At 42.7% G+C, this 22,454-nt stretch overlaps 1 protein-coding gene and 2 long non-coding RNA genes across 29 annotated transcripts; 1 reads left to right on the top strand and 2 right to left on the bottom strand.

Annotated features, from left to right (window-relative positions):
* Positions 1-4,658: 4,658 nt before the first annotated feature.
* LOC127915697 (uncharacterized) lies at positions 4,659-6,469 on the bottom strand. 2 transcript variants are annotated; one of them, XR_008091673.1, is made up of 3 exons: positions 6,444-6,469; positions 6,052-6,345; positions 4,659-5,953 (listed from the first exon to the last, which is right to left on the bottom strand). It is a non-coding gene; the product is annotated as an uncharacterized LOC127915697 (long non-coding RNA). The 2 variants fall into 2 exon arrangements; XR_008091676.1 differs by having other exon boundaries at positions 6,052-6,247.
* A 2,491-nt stretch (positions 6,470-8,960) lies between these two features.
* On the top strand, positions 8,961-12,269 carry LOC127915585 (uncharacterized). Of its 26 annotated transcripts, none has more exons than XR_008091459.1 (3): positions 8,980-11,085; positions 11,218-11,465; positions 11,514-12,269. It is a non-coding gene; the product is annotated as an uncharacterized LOC127915585 (long non-coding RNA). The 26 variants fall into 26 exon arrangements; XR_008091394.1 differs by having other exon boundaries at positions 11,166-11,465; XR_008091453.1 differs by having other exon boundaries at positions 8,980-11,465; positions 11,622-11,645; positions 11,726-12,269.
* LOC118381345 (microfibril-associated glycoprotein 4-like) lies at positions 11,884-21,909 on the bottom strand. Its single transcript, XM_035768291.2, has 6 exons — positions 21,766-21,909; positions 20,601-20,638; positions 20,268-20,459; positions 13,250-13,346; positions 12,928-13,095; positions 11,884-12,507 (listed from the first exon to the last, which is right to left on the bottom strand). The coding sequence occupies exons 1-6, from the start codon at positions 21,836-21,838 to the stop codon at positions 12,257-12,259; spliced, it is 819 nt and encodes a 272-aa protein (XP_035624184.1). The 5' UTR covers positions 21,839-21,909; the 3' UTR covers positions 11,884-12,256.
* Between the last annotated feature and the right edge of the window lie 545 nt (positions 21,910-22,454).

Here is a 22,454-nt window from a genome sequence, read left to right as displayed (position 1 = left end):
CCTCAGCTCAGAGGGAACATTGACTAGAACCTCAGGTTCTATCTCAGATATCCCCAGCTCAGAGGGAACATTGACTGGAACTCCAGGTTCTACCTCAGATATCCTCAGCTCAGAGGGAACATTGACTGGAACCCCAGGTTCTACCTTAGATATCCTCAGCTCAGAGGGAACATTGACTAGAACCCCAGGTTCTATCTCAGATATCCTCAACTCAGAGGGAACATTGACTAGAACCCCAGGTTCTACCTCAGATATCCTCAGCTCAGAGGGAACATTGACTGGAACCCCAGGTTCTACCTTAGATATCCTCAGCTCAGAGGGAACATTGACTAGAACCCCAGGTTCTACCTCAGATATTAGATGATGAGCCATGTCTTTCTTTTCCCTTTAGATGAATAGTTCTTCGTAATTATGTTGCTCTATGACATGATAACAGGGATTAAAACGAACCCTTTCAACACTACAACACAGACATACTGTACAGGTTTCAAGATAAACAGTGCAGTGTTGAGAGAGCTGTCTGAGACGTTATCAAAGACGTACTGTACAGGTATTTAACATAAACAATGATGAGAGAACTGCTACTCGCAGACAACACTGTTCGCTCAGTGCCCTACCCTGTCTCTGCTCAATAACACTAGTACAGCCCCTGTCTCTGCTCAATAACACTAGTACAGCCCCTGTCTCTGCTCAATAACACTAGTACAGCCCCTGTCTCTGCTCAATAACACTAGTACAGCCCCTGTCTCTGCTCAATAACACTAGTACAGCCCCTGTCTCTGCTCAATAACACTAGTACAGCCCCTGTCAGCTCAATAACACTAGTACAGCCCCTGTCTCTGCTCAATAACACTAGTACAGCCCCTGTCTCTGCTCAATAACACTAGTACAGCCCCTGTCTCTGCTCAATAACACTAGTACAGCCCCTGTCTCTGCTCAATAACACTAGTACAGCCCCTGTCTCAGCTCAATAACACTAGTACAGCCCCTGTCTCTGCTCAATAACACTAGTACAGCCCCTGTCTCTGCTCAATAACACTAGTACAGCCCCTGTCTCTGCTCAATAACACTAGTACAGTCCCTGTCAGCTCAATAACACCAGCACAGTCCCTGTCAGCTCAATAACACTAGTACAGCCCCTGTCTCTGCTCAATAACACCAGTACAGCCCCTGACTCTGCTCAATAACACCAGCACAGCCCCTGTCTCTGCTCAATAACACTAGTACAGCCCCTGTCTCTGCTCAATAACACTAGTACAGCCCCTGTCTCTGCTCAATAACACTAGTACAGCCCCTGTCAGCTCAATAACACAATAACACCAGTACAGTCCCTGTCAGCTCAATAACACTAGTACAGCCCCTGTCTCTGCTCAATAACACTAGTACAGCCCCTGTCTCTGCTCAATAACACTAGTACAGCCCCTGTCTCTGCTCAATAACACTAGTACAGCCCCTGTCTCTGCTCAATAACACTAGTACAGCCCCTGTCTCTGCTCAATAACACTAGTACAGCCCCTGTCTCTGCTCAATAACACTAGTACAGCCCCTGTCTCTGCTCAATAACACTAGTACAGCCCCTGTCAGCTCAATAACACTAGTACAGCCCCTGTCTCTGCTCAATAACACTAGTACAGCCCCTGTCTCTGCTCAATAACACTAGTACAGCCCCTGTCAACTCAATAACACCAGTATAGCCCCTGTCAGCTCAATAACACCAGTACAGCCCCTGTCAGCTCAATAACACCAGTACAGCCCCTGTCTCAGCTCAATAACACCAGTACAGTCCCTGTCAGCTCAATAACACCAGTACAGCCCCTGTCTCTGCTCAATAACACTAGTACAGCCCCTGTCTCTGCTCAATAACACTAGTACAGCCCCTGTCAGCTCAATAACACTAGTACAGCCCCTGTCAGCTCAATAACACCAGTACAGCCCCTGTCAGCTCAATAACACCAGTACAGCCCCTGTCAGCTCAATAACACTAGTACAGCCCCTGTCAGCTCAATAACACCAGCACAGTCCCTGTCAGCTCAATAACACCAGCACAGCCCCTGTCAGCTCAATAACACCAGCACAGTCCCTGCCAGCTCAATAACACCAGCACAGCCCCTGTCAGCTCAATAACACCAGCACAGTCCCTGCCAGCTCAATAATACCAGCACAGTCCCTGTCAGCTCAATAACACCAGCACAGCCCCTGTCAGCTCAATAACACCAGCACAGTCCCTGTCAGCTCAATAACACCAGTACAGTCCCTGTCAGCTCAATAACACCAGTACAGCCCCTGTCAGCTCAATAACACCAGTACAGCCCCTGTCAGCTCAATAACACCCGTACAGCCAGTCAGCTCAATAACACTAGTACAGCCCCTGTCAGCTCAATAACACCAGTACAGCCCCTGTCAGCTCAATAACACCAGCACAGTCCCTGTCAGCTCAATAACACCAGTACAGCCCCTGTCAGCTCAATAACACCAGCACAGTCCCTGTCAGCTCAATAACACCAGTACAGCCAGTCAGCTCAATAACACCAGTATAGCCCCTGTCAGCTCAATAACACCCGTACAGCCAGTCAGCTCAATAACACTAGTACAGCCCCTGTCAGCTCAATAACACCAGTACAGCCCCTGTCAGCTCAATAACACTAGTACAGCCCCTGTCAGCTACAGCCAGTCAGCACAATAATACCCGTACAGCCTCTGTCAGCTCAATAATACCAGTACAGCCCCTGTCAGCTCAATAACACCAGTACAGCCCCTGTCAGCTCAATAACACTAGTACAGCCCCTGTCAGCTCAATAACACCAGTACAGTCCCTGTCAGCTCAATAACACTAGTACAGCCCCTGTCAGCTCAATAACACTAATACAGTCCCTGTCAGCTCAATAATACCCGTACAGCCAGTCAGCTCAATAATACCCGTACAGCCTCTGTCAGCTCAATAAGCTTGAATCAAATGCTGGATACATTCATTCAGGATGAGCAGCTACAACACTGTACTGGCTGGTGTAGTACTGTAGAAATACTGCAATATCACTGCGTTGTAGATTCTAGTACAATGTTGTATTGTATTACATTATAAGAGAAACAGGGACATGTATTTATTTTAATTTATTTAACCAGGTAGGCAAGTTGAGAACAAGCTTTCATTTACAATTGCGACCTGGCCAAGATAAAGCAAAGCAGTTCGACAGATACAACGACACAGAGTTACACATGGAGTAAAACAAACATACAGTCAATTATACAGTATAAACAAGTCTATATACGATGTGAGCAAATGAGGTGAGATAAGGGAGGTAAAGGCAAAGAAAGGCCATGGTGGCAAAGTAAATACAATATAGCAGCTCTCCCGCTATCTCTCTCTGAATGACCTTCTTGATCCAAATCAGTCAGGTTTCAAGACTAGTCATTCAACTGAGACTGCTCTTCTCTGTATCACGGAGGCGCTCCGCACCGCTAAAGCTAACTCTCTCTCCTCTGCTCTCATCCTTCTAGACCTATCGGCTGCCTTCGATACTGTGAACCATCAGATCCTCCTCTCCACCCTCTCCGAGTTGGGCATCTCCGGCGCGGCCCACGCTTGGATTGCGTCCTACCTGACAGGTCGCTCCTACCAGGTGGCGTGGCGAGAATCTGTCTCCTCACCACGCGCTCTCACCACTGGTGTCCCCCAGGGCTCTGTTCTAGGCCCTCTCCTATTCTCGCTATACACCAAGTCACTTGGCTCTGTCATAACCTCACATGGTCTCTCCTATCATTGCTATGCAGACGACACACAATTAATCTTCTCCTTTCCCCCTTCTGATGACCAGGTGGCGAATCGCATCTCTGCATGTCTGGCAGACATATCAGTGTGGATGACGGATCACCACCTCAAGCTGAACCTCGGCAAGACGGAGCTGCTCTTCCTCCCGGGGAAGGACTGCCCGTTCCATGATCTCGCCATCACGGTTGACAACTCCATTGTGTCCTCCTCCCAGAGCGCTAAGAACCTTGGCGTGATCCTGGACAACACCCTGTCGTTCTCAACTAACATCAAGGCGGTGGCCCGTTCCTGTAGGTTCATGCTCTACAACATCCGCAGAGTACGACCCTGCCTCACACAGGAAGCGGCGCAGGTCCTAATCCAGGCACTTGTCATCTCCCGTCTGGACTACTGCAACTCGCTGTTGGCTGGGCTCCCTGCCTGTGCCATTAAACCCCTACAACTCATCCAGAACGCCGCAGCCCGTCTGGTGTTCAACCTTCCCAAGTTCTCTCACGTCACCCCGCTCCTCCGCTCTCTCCACTGGCTTCCAGTTGAAGCTCGCATCCGCTACAAGACCATGGTGCTTGCCTACGGAGCTGTGAGGGGAACGGCACCTCAGTACCTCCAGGCTCTGATCAGGCCCTACACCCAAACAAGGGCACTGCGTTCATCCACCTCTGGCCTGCTCGCCTCCCTACCACTGAGGAAGTACAGTTCCCGCTCAGCCCAGTCAAAACTGTTCGCTGCTCTGGCCCCCAATGGTGGAACAAACTCCCTCACGACGCCAGGACAGCGGAGTCAATCACCACCTTCCGGAGACACCTGAAACCCCACCTCTTTAAGGAATACCTAGGATAGGATAAGTAATCCTTCTCACCCCCCTTTAAGATTTAGATGCACTATTGTAAAGTGACTATTCTACTGGATGTCATAAGGTGAATGCACCAATTTGTAAGTCGCTCTGGATAAGAGCGTCTGCTAAATGACTTAAATGTAAATGTAATGTAAATGTAATAGCAAGTAAAACACTGGAATGGTAGTTTTGCAGTGGAAGAATGTGCAAAGAAGAAATAGAAATAATGGGGTGCAAAGGAGCAAAATAAATAAATAAATACAGTAGGGGGAGAGGTAGTTGTTTGGGCTAAATTATAGATGGGCTATGTGCAGGTGCAGGTATCTGTGAGCTGCTCTGACAGTTGGTGCTTAAAGCTAGTGAGGGAGATAAGTGTTTCCAGTTTCAGAGATTTTTGTAGTTCGTTCCAGCCATTGGCAGCAGAGAACTGGAAGGAGAGGCGGCCAAAGAAAGAATTGGTTTTGGGGGTGACCAGAGAGATATACCTGCTGGAGCGCGTACTACAGGTGGGTGTTGCTATGGTGACCAGAGAGATCAGTACATCAACACCCTCACTCATGGACCACAAAACAACTGTAGCAACACATCCTATAAACTACTGTTTCTATTGGTTCAACCTGTGGATCAACAACACATCCTGTAAAATACTGTTTCTATTGGTTCAACCTGTGGATCAACAGGACATGCTGTTAAATACTGTTTCTATTGGTTCAACCTGTGGATCAACAACACATCCTGTAAAATACTGTTTCTATTGGTTCAACCTGTGGATCAACAACACATCCTGTTAAATACTGTTTCTATTGGTTCAACCTGTGGATCAACAACACATCCTGTAAACTACTGTTTCTATTGGTTCAACCTGTGGATCAACAGGACATCCTGTTAAATACTGTTTCTATTGGTTCAACCTGTGGATCAGCAACACATCCTGTAAAATACTGTTTCTATTGGTTCAACCTGTGGATCAACAACACATCCTGTTAAATACTGTTTCTATTGGTTCAACCTGTGGATCAACAACACATCCTGTTAAATACTGTTTCTATTGGTTCAACCTGTGGATCAACAACACATCCTGTAAAATACTGTTTCTATTGGTTCAACCTGTGGATCAACAACACATCCTGTAAAATACTGTTTCTATTGGTTCAACCTGTGGATCAACAACACATCCTGTTAAATACTGTTTCTATTGGTTCAACCTGTGGATCAACAACACATCCTGTTAAATACTGTTTCTATTGGTTCAACCTGTGGATCAACAACACATCCTATAAAATACTGTTTCTATTGGTTCAACCTGTGGATCAACAGGACATCCTGTTAAATACTGTTTCTATTGGTTCAACCTGTGGATCAACAACACATCCTGTTAAATACTGTTTCTATTGGTTCAACCTGTGGATCAACAACACATCCTGTAAAATACTGTTTCTATTGGTTCAACCTGTGGATCAGCAACACATCCTGTTAAATACTGTTTCTATTGGTTCAACCTGTGGATCAACAGGACATCCTGTTAAATACTGTTTCTATTGGTTCAACCTGTGGATCAACAACACATCCTGTTAAATACTGTTTCTATTGGTTCAACCTGTGGATCAACAGGACATCCTGTTAAATACTGTTTCTATTGGTTCAACCTGTGGATCAACAACACATCCTGTTAAATACTGTTTCTATTGGTTCAACCTGTGGATCAACAGGACATCCTGTTAAATACTGTTTCTATTGGTTCAACCTGTGGATCAACAGGACATCCTGTTAAATACTGTTTCTATTGGTTCAACCTGTGGATCAACAACACATCCTGTAAAATACTGTTTCTATTGGTTCAACCTGTGGATCAGCAACACATCCTGTAAAATACTGTTTCAACACAGCATATAAAATTCAATATATACAAATAATTTGAAATACCCCATTTTTTAATTTTTATACCAGTAATAGTGATAATGTTAAGAATAACGCGTCACATTTCATAATTAGGGTTTAAGACAGTAAGTAGCTAAGTATCAAAATATATATTACATCCTAATTGAGAATCATCTTTTACAGGTGAGCTCTAATTGACATGTAGGACTTTGCAGCACTTTGTAGCACTTTGTGGCGTTTTTCAGTAAACACAATCATGCGCTCTAGGTCAATGTTCTTCAACTTTGCCCTCCTCACTGTGTCACAGCAAGAACAGGTAAACTATCGACATAGAGCTGAGATCTCGTCAAAGAAGGGACAATAAACCATATGGAAAGTATGTTGTAGGTTCATTGAGAATTTTTACATTTGCCAGAGAAAACAGCAACCCTTGCACAGCACCACCTATCTCTAGAGCTCTATTGTGCTGGCTCTCTCTAGAGCTCTATTGTGCTGGCTCTCTCTAGAGCTCTATTGTGCTGGCTCTCTCTAGAACTCTATTGTGCTGGCTCTCTCTAGAGCTCTATTGTGCTGGCTCTCTCTAGAGCTCTATTGTGCTGGCTCTCTCTAGAACTCTATTGTGCTGGCTCTCTCTAGAACTCTATTGTGCTGGCTCTCTCTAGAGCTCTATTGTGCTGGCTCTCTCTAGAACTCTATTGTGCTGGCTCTCTCTAGAACTCTATTGTGCTGGCTCTCTCTAGAACTCTATTATGCTGGCTCTCTCTAGAACTCTATTGTGCTGGCTCTCTCTAGAACTCTATTGTGCTGGCTCTCTCTAGAGCTCTATTGTGCTGGCTCTCTCTAGAACTCTATTGTGCTGGCTCTCTCTAGAACTCTATTGTGCTGGCTCTCTCTAGAACTCTATTGTGCTGGCTCTCTCTAGAACTCTATTGTGCTGGCTCTCTCTAGAACTCTATTGTGCTGGCTCTCTCTAGAACTCTATTGTGCTGGCTGCTCTCTCTAGAGCTCTATTGTGCTGGCTCTCTCTAGAGCTCTATTGTGCTGGCTCTCTCTAGAACTCTATTGTGCTGGCTCTCTCTAGAGCTCTATTGTGCTGGCTCTCTCTAGAACTCTATTGTGCTGGCTCTCTCTAGAACTCTATTGTGCTGGCTCTCTCTAGAACTCTATTGTGCTGGCTCTCTCTAGAGCTCTATTGTGCTGGCTCTCTCTAGAACTCTATTGTGCTGGCTCTCTCTAGAGCTCTATTGTGCTGGCTCTCTCTAGAGCTCTATTGTGCTGGCTCTCTCTACAACTCTATTGTGCTGGCTCTCTCTTGAACTCTATTGTGCTGGCTCGCCTGGTGATGCTTGAAGGGTTTGGGATAACACTAACCCCTTTATGTTATGTTGTGCCTGCTCGCCTGGTGATGCTTGAATACTGTTTTGTTCCAAGATAAATAAACAAAGTATGTAATGCCATTTCTGATCAAGAGGAATTAGGTTCAAACTCTGTGTAGTTTTACTAATATTAACAATAGCAATAACAATAATGTTATATCCCCATCTAGTGGTAGAATATTGCTATTGCAGTGACAATTATTATCACGTCTCATATTTCCAATGATCTGCTTGTCAACCCCTTGATCGATTTACACAGTAGCAAGTCTTTGATCAAGAATAGGCTACTGTACTGTTCTGGTCCACCCAAAAGCTTGGCTTATCATTGTTAGTGGTTTAATATGTAATATCAATAAACACCAATAACGTTCATGTAAATGTATATGAATATGTATGTGTCTTGACTGTTGACCACATCCCTTCCTCATCCTCTCCGAATAAACTTGAACTTACGTAATTCCCTATTTCTTCTAAAATAAGTTGGAGAAATAAAACAAATATTTTTATTTGATTTTCAAACTTAAGTTTACAATTTCAGAACATTACAAATCGAACCTCCTCCAAGTTTGAAAATAGGGAGGGTGTTATTTTTCTATGGTCGTTGGTAAACATAGGAAGACCCCACTGCTGAAGGAGACATAAGAAAGCCTGATTGAAAAAAAAACAAAAACTAAATTCTGGGAAAATATTCTGTGGACCAATGAAACAAAAGTAGATCTTTTTGGCAATACAGATCAACACTGTGATTCCAGATCACCAAAAATAAGCACATAGACTATTGAAAAGAACACCGTCCCTACAGTCAAACAGTTGTTGAGTTGTTTTGCTCTCTTTGGAGGGGGGTCACTAACGCTGTTGAGTTGTTTTGCTGCCTCTGGTACTGGAGGGGGGTCACAACACTGTGAGTTGTTTTGCTGCCCACTGGATCACAAACGCTGTTGAGTTGTTTTGCTGCCTCTGGTAAGGGGGGTAACGCTGTTGAGTTGTTTTGCTGCCTCTGGTACTGGAGGGGGTCACTAACGCTGTTGAGTTGTTTTGCTGCCTCTGGTACTGGAGGGGGGTCACTAACGCTGTTGAGTTGTTTTGCTGCTCTGGTACTGGAGGGGGGGGTCACTAACGCTGTTGAGTTGTTTTGCTGCCTCTGGTACTGGAGGGGGGTCACTAACGCTGTTGAGTTGTTTTGCTGCCTCTGGTACTGGAGGGGGCCTTGAACCCAAAGCCCAAAGCATCACAAATATCAGCCCATTATCAGTGGTTGATGGAGGTCTAATGTTCAACCCCAGTGTCCAGAAAAACTAAGTCTCCATTGAAGGTTGGAGGGGTCTTCCCAGGAGGACAACGACCTCAAACACACATCAAAAAAGCACCCTGGAATGGTTTTCAAAGGAGGACACTTGGACTGTTCTGTTCTGACCAGACCAGATGGTAAGATCTGAAAATGACAGTTGGTGGAGGACACCCCTCAAACTTTGAAGAATTTGAAGAGGGTTACCGCTGAAGAGTGGACCAAATTGACTGTAGAAAGGTGTAGGAAGCTCATTGCCGGCTACCAGAAGTGTTTTGTCAGCAGTTACCTTGGCAACCAAGTACTAGCTCTGGGGGGGCAATCATTTAGTCCATTCGTCTTTATTTTCTAAATAAAAAGAGTAAACTGAAGTTTACAAAAAAAACAATGTTGAAACTCTTAATAACAAAACAAAGTCTGGAATGTTTTTCATTTTAAACTGATTTGAGAAGAAGTAGAGAATTATTTAAGAAAAGTGGAATGTTGACTATATACAACTGTATATAGGTTATCAGATGTTATTGGTCATATACACATGGTTATCAGATGTTATTGGTCACATACACATGGTTAGCAGATGTTACTGGTCATATATACATGGTTAGCAGATGTTATTGGTCATATACACATGGTTAGCAGATGTTACTGGTCATATACACATGGTTAGCAGATGTTACTGGTCATATATACATGGTTAGCAGATGTTATTGGTCATATACACATGGTTAGCAGATGTTATTGGTCAGATACACATGGTTAGCAGATGTTATTGGTCAGATACACATGGTTAGCAGAGGTTATTGGTCATATACACATGGTTAGCAGATGTTACTGGTCACTTACACATGGTTATCAGATGTTATTGGTCATATACACATGGTTATCAGATGTTATTGGTCATATACACATGGTTATCAGATGTTATTGGTCAGATACACATGGTTATCAGATGTTATTGGTCATATACACATGGTTATCAGATGTTATTGGTCATATACACATGGTTAGCAGATGTTATTGGTCATATACACATGGTTAGCAGATGTTATTGGTTCACATACACATGGTTAGCAGATGTTATTGGTCAGATACACATGGTTAGCAGATGTTATTGGTCATATACACATGGTTATCAGATGTTACTGGTCATATACACATGGTTATCAGATGTTATTGGTCAGATACACATGGTTAGCAGATGTTATTGGTCATATACACATGGTTAGCAGATGTTATTGGTCAGATACACATGGTTATCAGATGTTATTGGTCATATACACATGGTTATCAGATGTTACTGCTCAGATACACATGGTTAGCAGATGTTATTGGTCAGATACACATGGTTATCAGATGTTACTGGTCACATACACATGGTTAGCAGATGTTACTGGTCAGATACACATGGTTATCAGATGTTATTGGTCATATACACATGGTTAGCAGATGTTATTTGTTCACATACACATGGTTAGCAGATGTTATTGGTCAGATACACATGGTTAGCAGATGTTATTGGTCATATACACATGGTTAGCAGATGTTACTGGTCACTTACACATGGTTAGCAGATGTTATTGGTCAGATACACATGGTTATCAGATGTTACTGGTCACTTACACATGGTTAGCAGATGTTATTGGTCAGATACACATGGTTATCAGATGTTACTGGTCACTTACACATGGTTAGCAGATGTTATTTGTTCACATACACATGGTTAGCAGATGTTATTGCAAGTGTAGCAATCTAGTAAAGGAATGGGATGAGAATATATGTCTAAAATATATGGATGAGCAGTGACTGGGTTAGGGTAGGAAACCGAGAGTGGGTTAGGGTAGGTAACAGACAGACAGTGGTTTAGGGTAGGAAACAGACTGTGGGTTAGGGTAGGAAACAGACAGACAGTGGTTTAGGGTAGGAAACAGACAGTTGGTTAGGGTAGGTAACAGACAGACTGTGGGTTAGGGTAGGAAACAGACAGACAGTGGTTTAGGGTAGGAAACAGACAGTGGGTTAGGGTAGGAAACAGACAGTTGGTTAGGGTAGGTAACAGACAGACAGTGGGTTAGGGTAGGAAACAGACAGACAGTGGGTTAGGGTAGGAAACAGACAGTTGGTTAGGGTAGGAAACAGACAGACAGTGGGTTAGGGTAGGAAACAGACAGACAGTGGGTTAGGGTAGGAAACAGACAGACAGTGGGTTAGGGTAGGAAACAGACAGACAGTGGGTTAGGGTAGGAAACAGACAGACAGTGGGTTAGGGTAGGAAACAGACAGACAGTGGGTTAGGGTAGGAAACAGACAGACAGTGGGTTAGGGTAGGTAACAGACAGTGGGTTAGGGTAGGAAACAGACAGTGGGTTAGGGTAGGAAACAGACAGACAGTGGGTTAGGGTAGGAAACAGACAGACAGTTGGTTAGGGTAGGAAACAGACAGTGGGTTAGGGTAGGAAACAGACAGACAGTGGGTTAGGGTAGGAAACAGACAGTTGGTTAGGGTAGGTAACAGACAGACAGTGGGTTAGGGTAGGAAACAGACAGTTAGTTAGGGTAGGAAACAGACAGACAGTGGGTTAGAGTAGGAAACAGACAGACAGTGGGTTAGGGTAGGAAACAGACAGACAGTGGGTTAGGGTAGGAAACAGACAGACAGTGGGTTAGGGTAGGAAACAGACAGACAGTGGGTTAGGGTAGGAAACAGACAGACAGTGGGTTAGGGTAGGAAACAGACAGACAGTGGGTTAGGGTATGAAACAGAGAGACAGTGAGTTAGGGTATGAAACAGACAGTGGGTTAGGGTAGGAAACAGAGAGAGTTAGAGGATGGGTAGGAGTCACATCATCCCCACTGCAGTCAGGTTTCTGTTGCTATGGCAAAGCAGCACTTTTTAGTAGATCAGATGATGTTCTGGGTGCTGCGGCACCCACTGATACCCCCCGAAGACCCAAACACAAACTTTACTTAGAAATAAAGACACCACCTCCCAGGTAAACGTAATGTGTGCAAGTGGTGGGAAAAATGTTTTGTATGGCAATCATTGTTATTAAAAATGTTGATTTAGAAATGTTGTTAGAAAATAGAGATGCTTAATTAACAGTTAAGCTGTTTCCCTTCTATACAGTGGCTGGTCTGATCTTCATGGTCATTCTTTTCAGGGAGTATGTGAAGCCTTTCCATGTTCTCCAGTTGATGCCAACACCGTAGGCAGACTCCCCCCACGCGTATATCCCATTGGGATTAGTCCAATGGCAGTTGTTGTACCAAAATCCACCGTAGTATATCTGGCCACAGTTGCTGTCGTTAAGGTCCTGATCCTTATCTAACGTTGTAAATTTCTGACCACTGTGATGAGTCATGGAATCTCCTGAGGATAAGAACAGAGATTTCTGACCACTGTGATGTCGTAGAATCTCATGAGGATAAGAACAGAGATTTCTAACCACTGTGATGTCATAGAATCTCATGAGGATAAGAACAGAGATTTCTAACCACTGTGATGTCATAGAATCTCATGAGGATAAGAACAGAGATTTCTAACCACTGTGATGTCATAGAATCTCATGAGGATAAGAACAAAGTACACAGCCCAGCAACACAAGGAAAGCAACACTTGATAACCTAATGATAATACTTCCACTGGCAAATCTTCAGTTATGAACCCTTAATGACAGATTTTCTTGGACTGTTTTTCTTCAGAATTTGTTTCTGGTACTATTGTCTGCTGCTATATTCTTGGCACTTTTTCTTAGAATTGTTTTTATGGACAATATAAGTTGTCACCCACCTGCTCCTCCATCTTTGAATGAACCCAGCTTTAGCGGGTACCCTTCAGCTTCTGGTCCAACAGAGAAGGTGGAGTACTGAGCATAGACCTTATTCCCCTCAAAGTCCTCCATGTCCACCCTCAGCTCATAGGTCTTTTTCATAGTCAGGAGATACATCGTCTCCAGTCCTGGAGAATAGTACCAGCATAGAAGCACACCGTGTTGTTGGAATACAACGACAAATGAACTTACATGCATTCGGACAAACAGGATGAGCTCATTTGCCGAACAGGGTTCTAAGAGGAGAATGTTCCGGAGGCGAGACATTAATTCAGTTCTTACCCAGCCAGTACTCTCCAGCTGCGCTCCCAAACCCACTCTTGTACTCATTCCACTTCCTGTGGAAGTTCACTGATCCATCCTGTCTGTTCTGAATCACCTGATTAAGAGAGAGAGATATTGTTTAATTTACTGACTGGAAATCAGTTCTTATGTGTAAAGAAGGAAGAAGAAGAGAACACGTGAACAACACTTTGGTCTGTGTCCTGGTTCAACTACACTGTGTCTATGTCCTGGTTCAACTACACTGTGTCTATGTCCTGGTTCAACTACACTGTGGTCTGGTCTATGTCCTGGTTCAACTACACTGTGTCTATGTCCTGGTTCAACTACACTGTGTCTATGTCCTGGTTCAACTACACTGTGGTCTGGTCTATGTCCTGGTTCAACTACACTGTGTCTATGTCCTGGTTCAACTACACTGTGTCTATGTCCTGGTTCAACTACACTGTGTCTATGTCCTGTTCAACTACACTGTGTCTATGTCCTGGTTCAACTACACTGTGGTCTGGTCTATGTCCTGGTTCAACTACACTGTGTCTTTGTCCTGGTGCTGGTTTTGTCAGGAGAAACTACACTGTAAAACAATCCTGTCATTTTACACTACACTACCAGCTACTGGTTGTAGTGAAAATACAGAAAAACAAGTAACTGTATTTTTGATGCTGAATAAGGGTATTATTGCTGTAAAGTGACAGTATGCTGCTGTATTCAGATGACTCGGGACTCAACCTCTCTTGAGATATGACTTGGGACTCAACCTCATGTGGGATATAACTTGGGACTCAACCTTATGTGGGATATGACTTGGGACTCAACCTCTCTTGGGATATGACTTGGGACTCAACCTCACTTGGGATATGACTTGGGACTCAACCTCACTTGGGATATGACTTGGGACTCAACCTCATGTGGGATATGACTTGGGACTCAACCTCACTTGGGATATGACTTGGGACTCAACCTCACTTGGGATATGACTTGGGACTCAACCTCATGTGGGATATGACTTGGGACTCAACCTCATGTGGGATATGACTTGGGACTCAACCTCATGTGGGATATGACTTGGGACTCAACCTCACGTGGGATATGAACTCATAACCTCTTGGCTGCCAGTGACCTGAGTTTCCTGCTACACCACCAGGTGTGTTAATGGTAGCGATTGGCCACAGTCTTTTTTACCAAGAACACATTTATGAACTTTGCTAAAAGTTGCAGTAAAAACACAGTAAATATACAACAACTTACTGTATTTGTTTTTGGATCTGAATTAATATAAAATGACAGTATGCTGCTGTATTCTGATTACAGTACACGCTTGTAAATGATGACAATGCGTAAGTTATTGTAATTTTTACAGGATAAGTATGACAGAAAAATCTCCACTCCTTCACTATGAATTCACTTGGGACTCAACCACACCTGGAAATTGGACTGGAAACCTCTTGGTTACCAGAGACCTAAATATCCTGCTATGTCACCTGATGGATATACTAGGATTGAAGCTAGATCTAGTCAGGGTTTTCTAAAGCTAGCCAGCTTCAGTTAGCTTCACATTCCAGCTCAGGCTTCATCTGTACTAAGCCGATAGATATTGCTTGTCCGCATGAAGCGAACTCTAGCGGTTTCGCGTGCACGTCAACAGGCTACGGTGTGAAATAGAGTCATCTTTATTTTATTACTTATCGTCATATCCCACTTATCGTTAATGCCGTCGTTTGTGTGCTTATCAATGCGCAAGCACCTTTTTGTCCCACTTCTATCAAAACTTTTATACAAAATCATTGTATAAAAGTCAGAGATACTTTTTACTGTGCTTGAAGTTTAAAATGCATTCTGTCATCAGTAAATGGGTAACGTGTAAGTTATTTTAACGTTCCTATAAAAACATATTTAATTAATCAGTCGTCTTCCTCAAATGAAGGGGATGCTGACGCAATCTTTGCGAGACGGAGGAAATCTGAGTTCATTGCTCTACGACACTTCGCTGCTTCGATGGGGGTAACAGACGCACAAATATCATACCCCCAAGACATGCTAACCTCTCACCATTACAATAACAGGGGATGTTAGCATTTTATATCATACCCACAAGACATGCTAACCTCTCACCATTACAATAACAGGGGAGGTTAGCATTTTATATCATACCCCCAAGACATGCTAACCTCTCACCATTACAATAACAGGGGATGTTAGCATTTTATATCATACCCCCAAGACATGCTAACCTCTCACCATTACAATAACAAGGGAGGTTAGCATTTTATATCATACCCCAAGACATGCTAACCTCTCACCATTACAATAACAGGGGATGTTAGCATTTTATATCATACCCCCAAGACATGCTAACCTCTCACCATTACAATAACAGGGGATGTTAGCATTTTATATCATACCCCCAAGACATGCTAACCTCTCACCATTACAATAACAGGGGATGTTAGCATTTTATATCATACCCACAAGACATGCTAACCTCTCACCATTACAATAACAAGGGAGGTTAGCATTTTATATCATACCCCCAAGACATGCTAACCTCTCACCATTACAATAACAGGGGATGTTAGCATTTTATATCATACCCACAAGACATGCTAACCTCTCACCATTACAATAACAGGGGAGGTTAGCATTTTATATCATACCCCCAAGACATGCTAACCTCTCACCATTACAATAACAGGGGATGTTAGCATTTTATATCATACCCCCAAGACATGCTAACCTCTCACCATTACAATAACAGGGGATGTTAGCATTTTATATCATACCCCCAAGACATGCTAACCTCTCACCATTACAATAACAGGGGATGTTAGCATTTTATATCATACCCACAAGACATGCTAACCTCTCACCATTACAATAACAAGGGAGGTTAGCATTTTATATCATACCCCCAAGACATGCTAACCTCTCACCATTACAATAACAAGGGATGTTAGCATTTTATATCATACCCCCAAGACATGCTAACCTCTCACCATTACAATAACAGGGGATGTTAGCATTTTATATCATACCCACAAGACATGCTAACCTCTCACCATTACAATAACAGGGGATGTTAGCATTTTATATCATACCCCCAAGACATGCTAACCTCCCACCATTACAATAACAGGGGATGTTAGCATTTTATAGCATACCCCCAAGACATGCTAACCTCTCACCATTACAATAACAGGGGATGTTAGCATTTTATATCATATCCCCAAGACATGCTAACCTCTCACCGTTACAATAACAGGGGATGTTAGCATTTTATATCATATCCCCAAGACATGCTAACCTCTCACCATTACAATAACAGGGGATGTTAGCATTTTATATCATATCCCCAAGACATGCTAACCTCTCACCATTACAATAATAGGGGATGTTAGCATTTTATATCATACCCACAAGACATGCTAACCTCCCACCATTACAATAACAGGGGATGTTAGCATTTTATATCATACCCACAAGACATGCTAACCTCTCACCATTACAATAACAGGGGATGTTAGCATTTTATATCATACCCCCAAGACATGCTAACCTCTCACCATTACAATAACAGGGGATGTTAGCATGTCTCGGGGGTATGATATTTGTGCGTCTGTTACGTTCTCACTCATCATTATTCAAATTCCGGATGAACCTTAAATCACGGTAGAATCCACATAAATGTAGAAGTGTTATTTACAATAAAAGTGACTCCAAAATGACACAATACATTACCAATAATTTCTATTGGCCACAAAATAATCTGAAAAAACACAATCAAAAACAAACACCAAATGCATCCAACAACGAGGTAACATCACAAGCTTGTTTAGGTCATTGCGTACGAGGAATATGGGAGCAAATGCTTACTGTTTTACTACTTAAATACACATTCACAGATACACAGAATGTATCCCAAAACTTTCAGTTCCCTGAAATGGAGGGTACTATGTAAAACGCTTCATGTGATATGGATGAAAATACCCTCAAATTAAAGCTGACAGTCTGACCTTTAACCTCATAGTCATTGTATCATTTCAAACCCAAAGTGCTGGAGAACAGAGCCAAACCCCAAAAAAAAAAAAAAAATGTGTCACTGTCCCAATACTTTTGGAACTCACTGTATGTCCTGTCCCGTGTCAGAATGTCAGGGGGAATCTCTACTAGCATAGCCACCGGCAGACTGCGAGCTGAGGGAATGGGCTCCAACGACCACGCCGTACCCTTCCTTGAGCAGGTCAGTTTGTTTGTTTGTTTGATTGCCGACAGTCCTGCACTTTAACCTCATAGTCATTGCATCATTTCCAATCCAAAGTGCTGGAGTACAGAGCCAAAACAACAAACAATGTGTCCCAATACTTTTGGAGCTCACTGTTTAAAACTATGGCCAGTGACAGTGTGTTGTGAAAGACTCACATTATGGTCTTGTGTCGTTTGAGAACCGTTGACTAAGTCAGTGGGTCTCAGTTCTCTCCTCAGGGACCCCCCAGCTATCCCAGGGGGTCTCAGTTCTCTCCTCAGGGACCCCCCAGCTATCCCAGAGGGTCTCAGTTCTCTCCTCAGGGACCCCCCAGCTATCCCAGAGGGTCTCAGTTCTCTCCTCAGGGACCCCCCAGCTATCCCAGAGGGTCTCAGTTCTCTCCTCAGGGACCCCCCAGCTATCCCAGAGGGTCTCAGTTCTCTCCTCAGGGACCCCCCAGCTATCCCAGAGGGTCTCAGTTCTCTCCCCAGGGACCCCCAGCTATCCCAGAGGGTCTCAGTTCTCTCCTCAGGGACCCCCCAGCTATCCCAGAGGGTCTCAGTTCTCTCCTCAGGGACCCCCAGCTATCCCAGAGGGTCTCAGTTCTCTCCTCAGGGACCCCCCAGCTATCCCAGGGGGTCTCAGTTCTCTCCTCAGGGACCCCCCAGCTATCCCAGAGGGTCTCAGTTCTCTCCTCAGGGACCCCCAGCTATCCCAGGGGTCTCAGTTCTCTCCTCAGGGACCCCCCAGCTATCCCAGAGGGTCTCAGTTCTCTCCTCAGGGACCCCCCAGCTATCCCAGGGGGTCTCAGTTCTCTCCTCAGGGACCCCCCAGCTATCCCAGGGGGTCTCAGTTCTCTCCTCAGGGACCCCCCAGCTATCCCAGAGGGTCTCAGTTCTCTCCTCAGGGACCCCTGTTCCAGTCAAGTTATTACCTCATAACCCTCCAGAGCTCCAACACTTAATACAAATAGTCAATAATACCCCTGATCTACCCCTAAAAAATATCAAATAAATACATAAACAACAGCAAAAATACAAATACTGAGTAAAGAAGAGTCTGAATACTTATGTAAATGTGATATTTCTGTTATTATTTGTAATAAATTAGCAATGTAAAACATTTTTTAAGAATAAATAAATATGTTTTTGTTTTGTCATTATGGGGTATGGTGTGTAGATTGATAAGGAATAAAAAAAAACTATTGAATCCATTTTTAGAATAAGGCTGTAACCAAACAAAACAATGTCAATTGTATATCAACACACTCCCAACAAGGGTTCTGTTAGGGTACCATGTTGTTCCCTGGCGCTTTGAAATGTAGATGGATGGTGATGTACTGGCGAGGGACTCCTTGAGCACTTCAATTTACCTCAGTGCAGAAATGTAATTTTTGCCATTAAATCTGTGGACCAACCTTTGTCAAGTCCACAGATCTACCCTGCATAGTAAGACATTCAGGTCACTGGCAACCAAGAGGTTATGAGTCCAAACCCAGGTGAGGTTGAGTCCCAAGTGTGCCTACAGTAAATAATTGTATTACATTTTACTGTAATAATTATCCTGTAAAATTTCAAGAATTTACAGACTACTGAGTTGCTGTACAATTACAGTAAAATTATATTAAATATTACATTTCTACTGGGAAAAAAATATATACGCAACACGCAACAATTTCAAACGTTACCTAGTTTCAGTTCATATAAGGAAATCAGTCCATTGAAATAAATTCATTAGGTCGTAATCTATGGATTTAACATGACTGGGAATACAGATGTGCATCTGTTGGTCACAGATACCTTAAAAAAATGGGCCTCAGGATCTCATCACTGTATCTCTATGCATTCAAATCTTCATCGATGAAATGCAATTGTGTTCATTGTCCATAGAGTATGCCTACCCATACCATAACCCCACCACCACCATGGGGCACTCTGTTCACAACGTTGGCATCAACAAACTGCTCGCCCACGGCGCCACACACGTGTTTGTGAGGCCGTACTGCCAAATTCTCTAAAACTACATTGGAGGCGGCTTATGGTAGAGAAATTAACATTCAATTCTCTGGCAACAGCTCTGGAGGACATTCCTGCATGTCAATTGCGCTCTCCATTAAAAGTTGAGATATCTGTGGCATTGTGTTGTGTGACAAAACTGCATATTTTTGAGTGGCCTTTTATTGATCCCCAGCGCAATGTGCACCTGTATAAAGCTCATGCTGTTTAATCAGCTTCTTGATATGCCACACCTGTCAGATGGATGGATTCTCTTGGCAAAGGAGAAATGCTCACTAACAGGGATGTAAAACAATTTGTGCACAAAACTTGAGCGAAATAAGCTTTTTGTGCATTTGGAAAATTTCTGGGATCTTTTATTTCAGCTCATGAAACATGGGACCAACACTTAACATGTTGTGTTTATATATTTTGTTCAGTGTACAAGAGTGTACTGTAATCTGAATACAGCAGCATACTGTCATTTTACAGCTACCTTACATTTAGCTGTAAAAATACAGTTAGTTGTAGTATATTTACTGAAAAAAATACAGTTTAAATGTAAAAACATATTACTGTATTTTTACTGCAACTCAGTAGCCAGTAACTTACTGTAAAATGACTAGTACTTTTTTAACAGTTTGTGTCATAAATGTAAATGTAAGTTAATTAATTTACAGTAGAATTACGGTACAAACGTATAGCTATTGCTAACAGTGTATTGACAATGCACAAGTAAATACATACGTGTATTTAAAAATTGGTAGAAATATTGGATACTGACCATCCACTTTCCTGAAAATGCACTGTCCATCGACATCTCACAGAACACCTGGACAGGTGAGGTGGATCCTGCAGGATAAATAGTGAAAACCCCATTCTGTCCAGAACCTGATTGGTACACCTCGTTACAGTCCACTGGATGCAGAGAGGACTGTACCGTCACGGGGACCAGCAGAACCAGCATCAAGCTGAACTGCACAACAGGGTAGATGGGTATAACAGTTTTAATGTAAATACTGTCTAGTGATGGTTCATTAAAGATACATATTTCACATTCACATTAGTGTCTACGAATGTTTTCTGCTTATTCTAATAATGGTTTATTAACACCTACCATCATTGTTGAGATAGATGTCCGTTTTGTATAGTTTACTAAAAAATGTTGACGAAAAAAAGAGTAAATTGAATGGATGTGAAGCATATTTACAACAGTATTCTTCAGGTGAAAGTTACTATTGGTTAAATAGTTAAGGCAGAGGTTGTGCCATCGGATCAAACCACCCGTTTCCGACCCCCTAGAATGACTTTTCCCCTGAGCAAAACAATCGTATCATGTTCCATTAGGTACAAATAAGTCTACTGGACCGGTGCCCTATATCAAATGTGCTAGTATATAACGTATTTTATAAAAAATTATTCAGGATTGGTTGGTCCCTTGCGGGACGGTTGAGCTAACGTAGGCTAATGCGATTAGCATGAGGTTGTAAGTAACAAGAAAAATTCCCAGGACATAGACAAATCTGATATTGGCAGAAATCTTACATTCTTGTTAATCTAACTGCACTGTCTAATTTACAGTAGCTATTACAGTGAAATAGCATCATGCTATTGTTTGAGGAGAGTGCACAGTTTTGAACATGAAAAGTTATTAATAAACAAATTAGGCATATTTGGGCAGTCTTGATACAACATTTCGAACAGAAATGCAATGGTTCATTGGATCGGTGTAGAACTTTGCACATACACTGCTGCCATCTAGTGGCCAAAATCTAAATTGTCGCCTAGGATATGCATTGGTACCACTTGAGAGGAAACACTGAAGTTTGTGGAAATGTGAAGGGAGTGTAGGATAATACAACACAATAGATCTGGTAAAAAAATACAAAGAAAAAACAAGTTATTTTGTATTTATTTTGTACCGTCATCTTTGAAATGCAAGAGAAAGGCCATAATGTTTTATTCCAGCCCAGATGCAATTTAGATTTTGGCCACTAGATGACAGCAGTGTATGTGCAAAGTTTTAGACTGATCCAATGAACCATTGTATTTCTGTTCAAAATGTTGTATCAAGACTGCCCAAATGTGCCTAATTTGTTTATGACAGTGGACAGTGCAGTTAAATTAACAAGAATTTAAGCTTTCTGCCAATATCAGATATGTCTATGTCCTGGGAAATATTCTTGTTACTTACAACCTCATGCTAATCGCATTAGCCTACAGTTAGCTCACCGATCCCGAAGCAAAAAGAAAGAAGAAAATAAGTGAGTGTATGAGCTTACCTGTATGAGTGACTGAGAAGATGTCTGCCTCACGAAGATGCACACCTCTTTTATAAAGACAACCAGAGCTCATTGCAACACTCAGTACATTACCTGGTCCACACCTCTTTTATAAAGACAACCAGAGCTCATTGCAACACTTAGTACATTACTTTATAAAGACAACCAGAGCTCATTGCAACACTCAGTACATTACCTGGTCCACACACCTCTTTAATAAAGATAACTAATCATTCCTGGAATCGCTCTTGTCTGTAAACATCCCACTGGGCACAGACGTCAGTTCAAAGTCTAGTTTGATTTACATTTGGTTGAGTTGTCAGGTTTCGTGAATTCAATATGAAATCAACCCAAAAATGTCACCCTGTCATTGGATTTAGGTTCAAAGTTGAGTGAAAAAAGACAACAATCCTCAATCGTTGATGACGTTTTGCAATTACAATCAGTTTTCCACTTTGGTTCAACGTCAAAACATATAATTTTGCTTGTAGAAATGACGTGGAAACAACGTTGATTCAACCACCCTTTCACTGGGTACAGTTACATGCACTTATTGTGACCACTCAGACTAATATTCCATTAAAACGTTTACATGCATTACAAGAATGGTCCTTCTGTAGCTCAGTTGGTAGAGCATGGCGCTTGTAACGCCAGGGTAGTGGGTTTGATCCCCGGGACCACCCATACGT

This window comes from Oncorhynchus keta, chromosome 3, assembly GCF_023373465.1.
Source record: "Oncorhynchus keta strain PuntledgeMale-10-30-2019 chromosome 3, Oket_V2, whole genome shotgun sequence".
Classification (NCBI taxonomy): Eukaryota; Metazoa; Chordata; class Actinopteri; order Salmoniformes; family Salmonidae; genus Oncorhynchus; species Oncorhynchus keta.
This window is presented reverse-complemented; position numbering and strand designations above follow the sequence as displayed.

Bases quoted from the DNA above. Each gene is read 5' to 3' on its own strand.
- LOC118381345 (XM_035768291.2), bottom strand. From the start codon at position 21,838: ATGAGCTCTGGTTGTCTTTATAAAAGAGGTGTGCATCTTCGTGAGGCA. The intron at 20,460-20,600 runs GTAGGTGTTAAT...CCTGTTGTGCAG, and splicing joins CATCTATCTCAACAATGATG to TTCAGCTTGATGCTGGTTCT. The intron at 13,096-13,249 runs GTAAGAACTGAA...ACTATTCTCCAG, and splicing joins AGCTGGAGAGTACTGGCTGG to GACTGGAGACGATGTATCTC.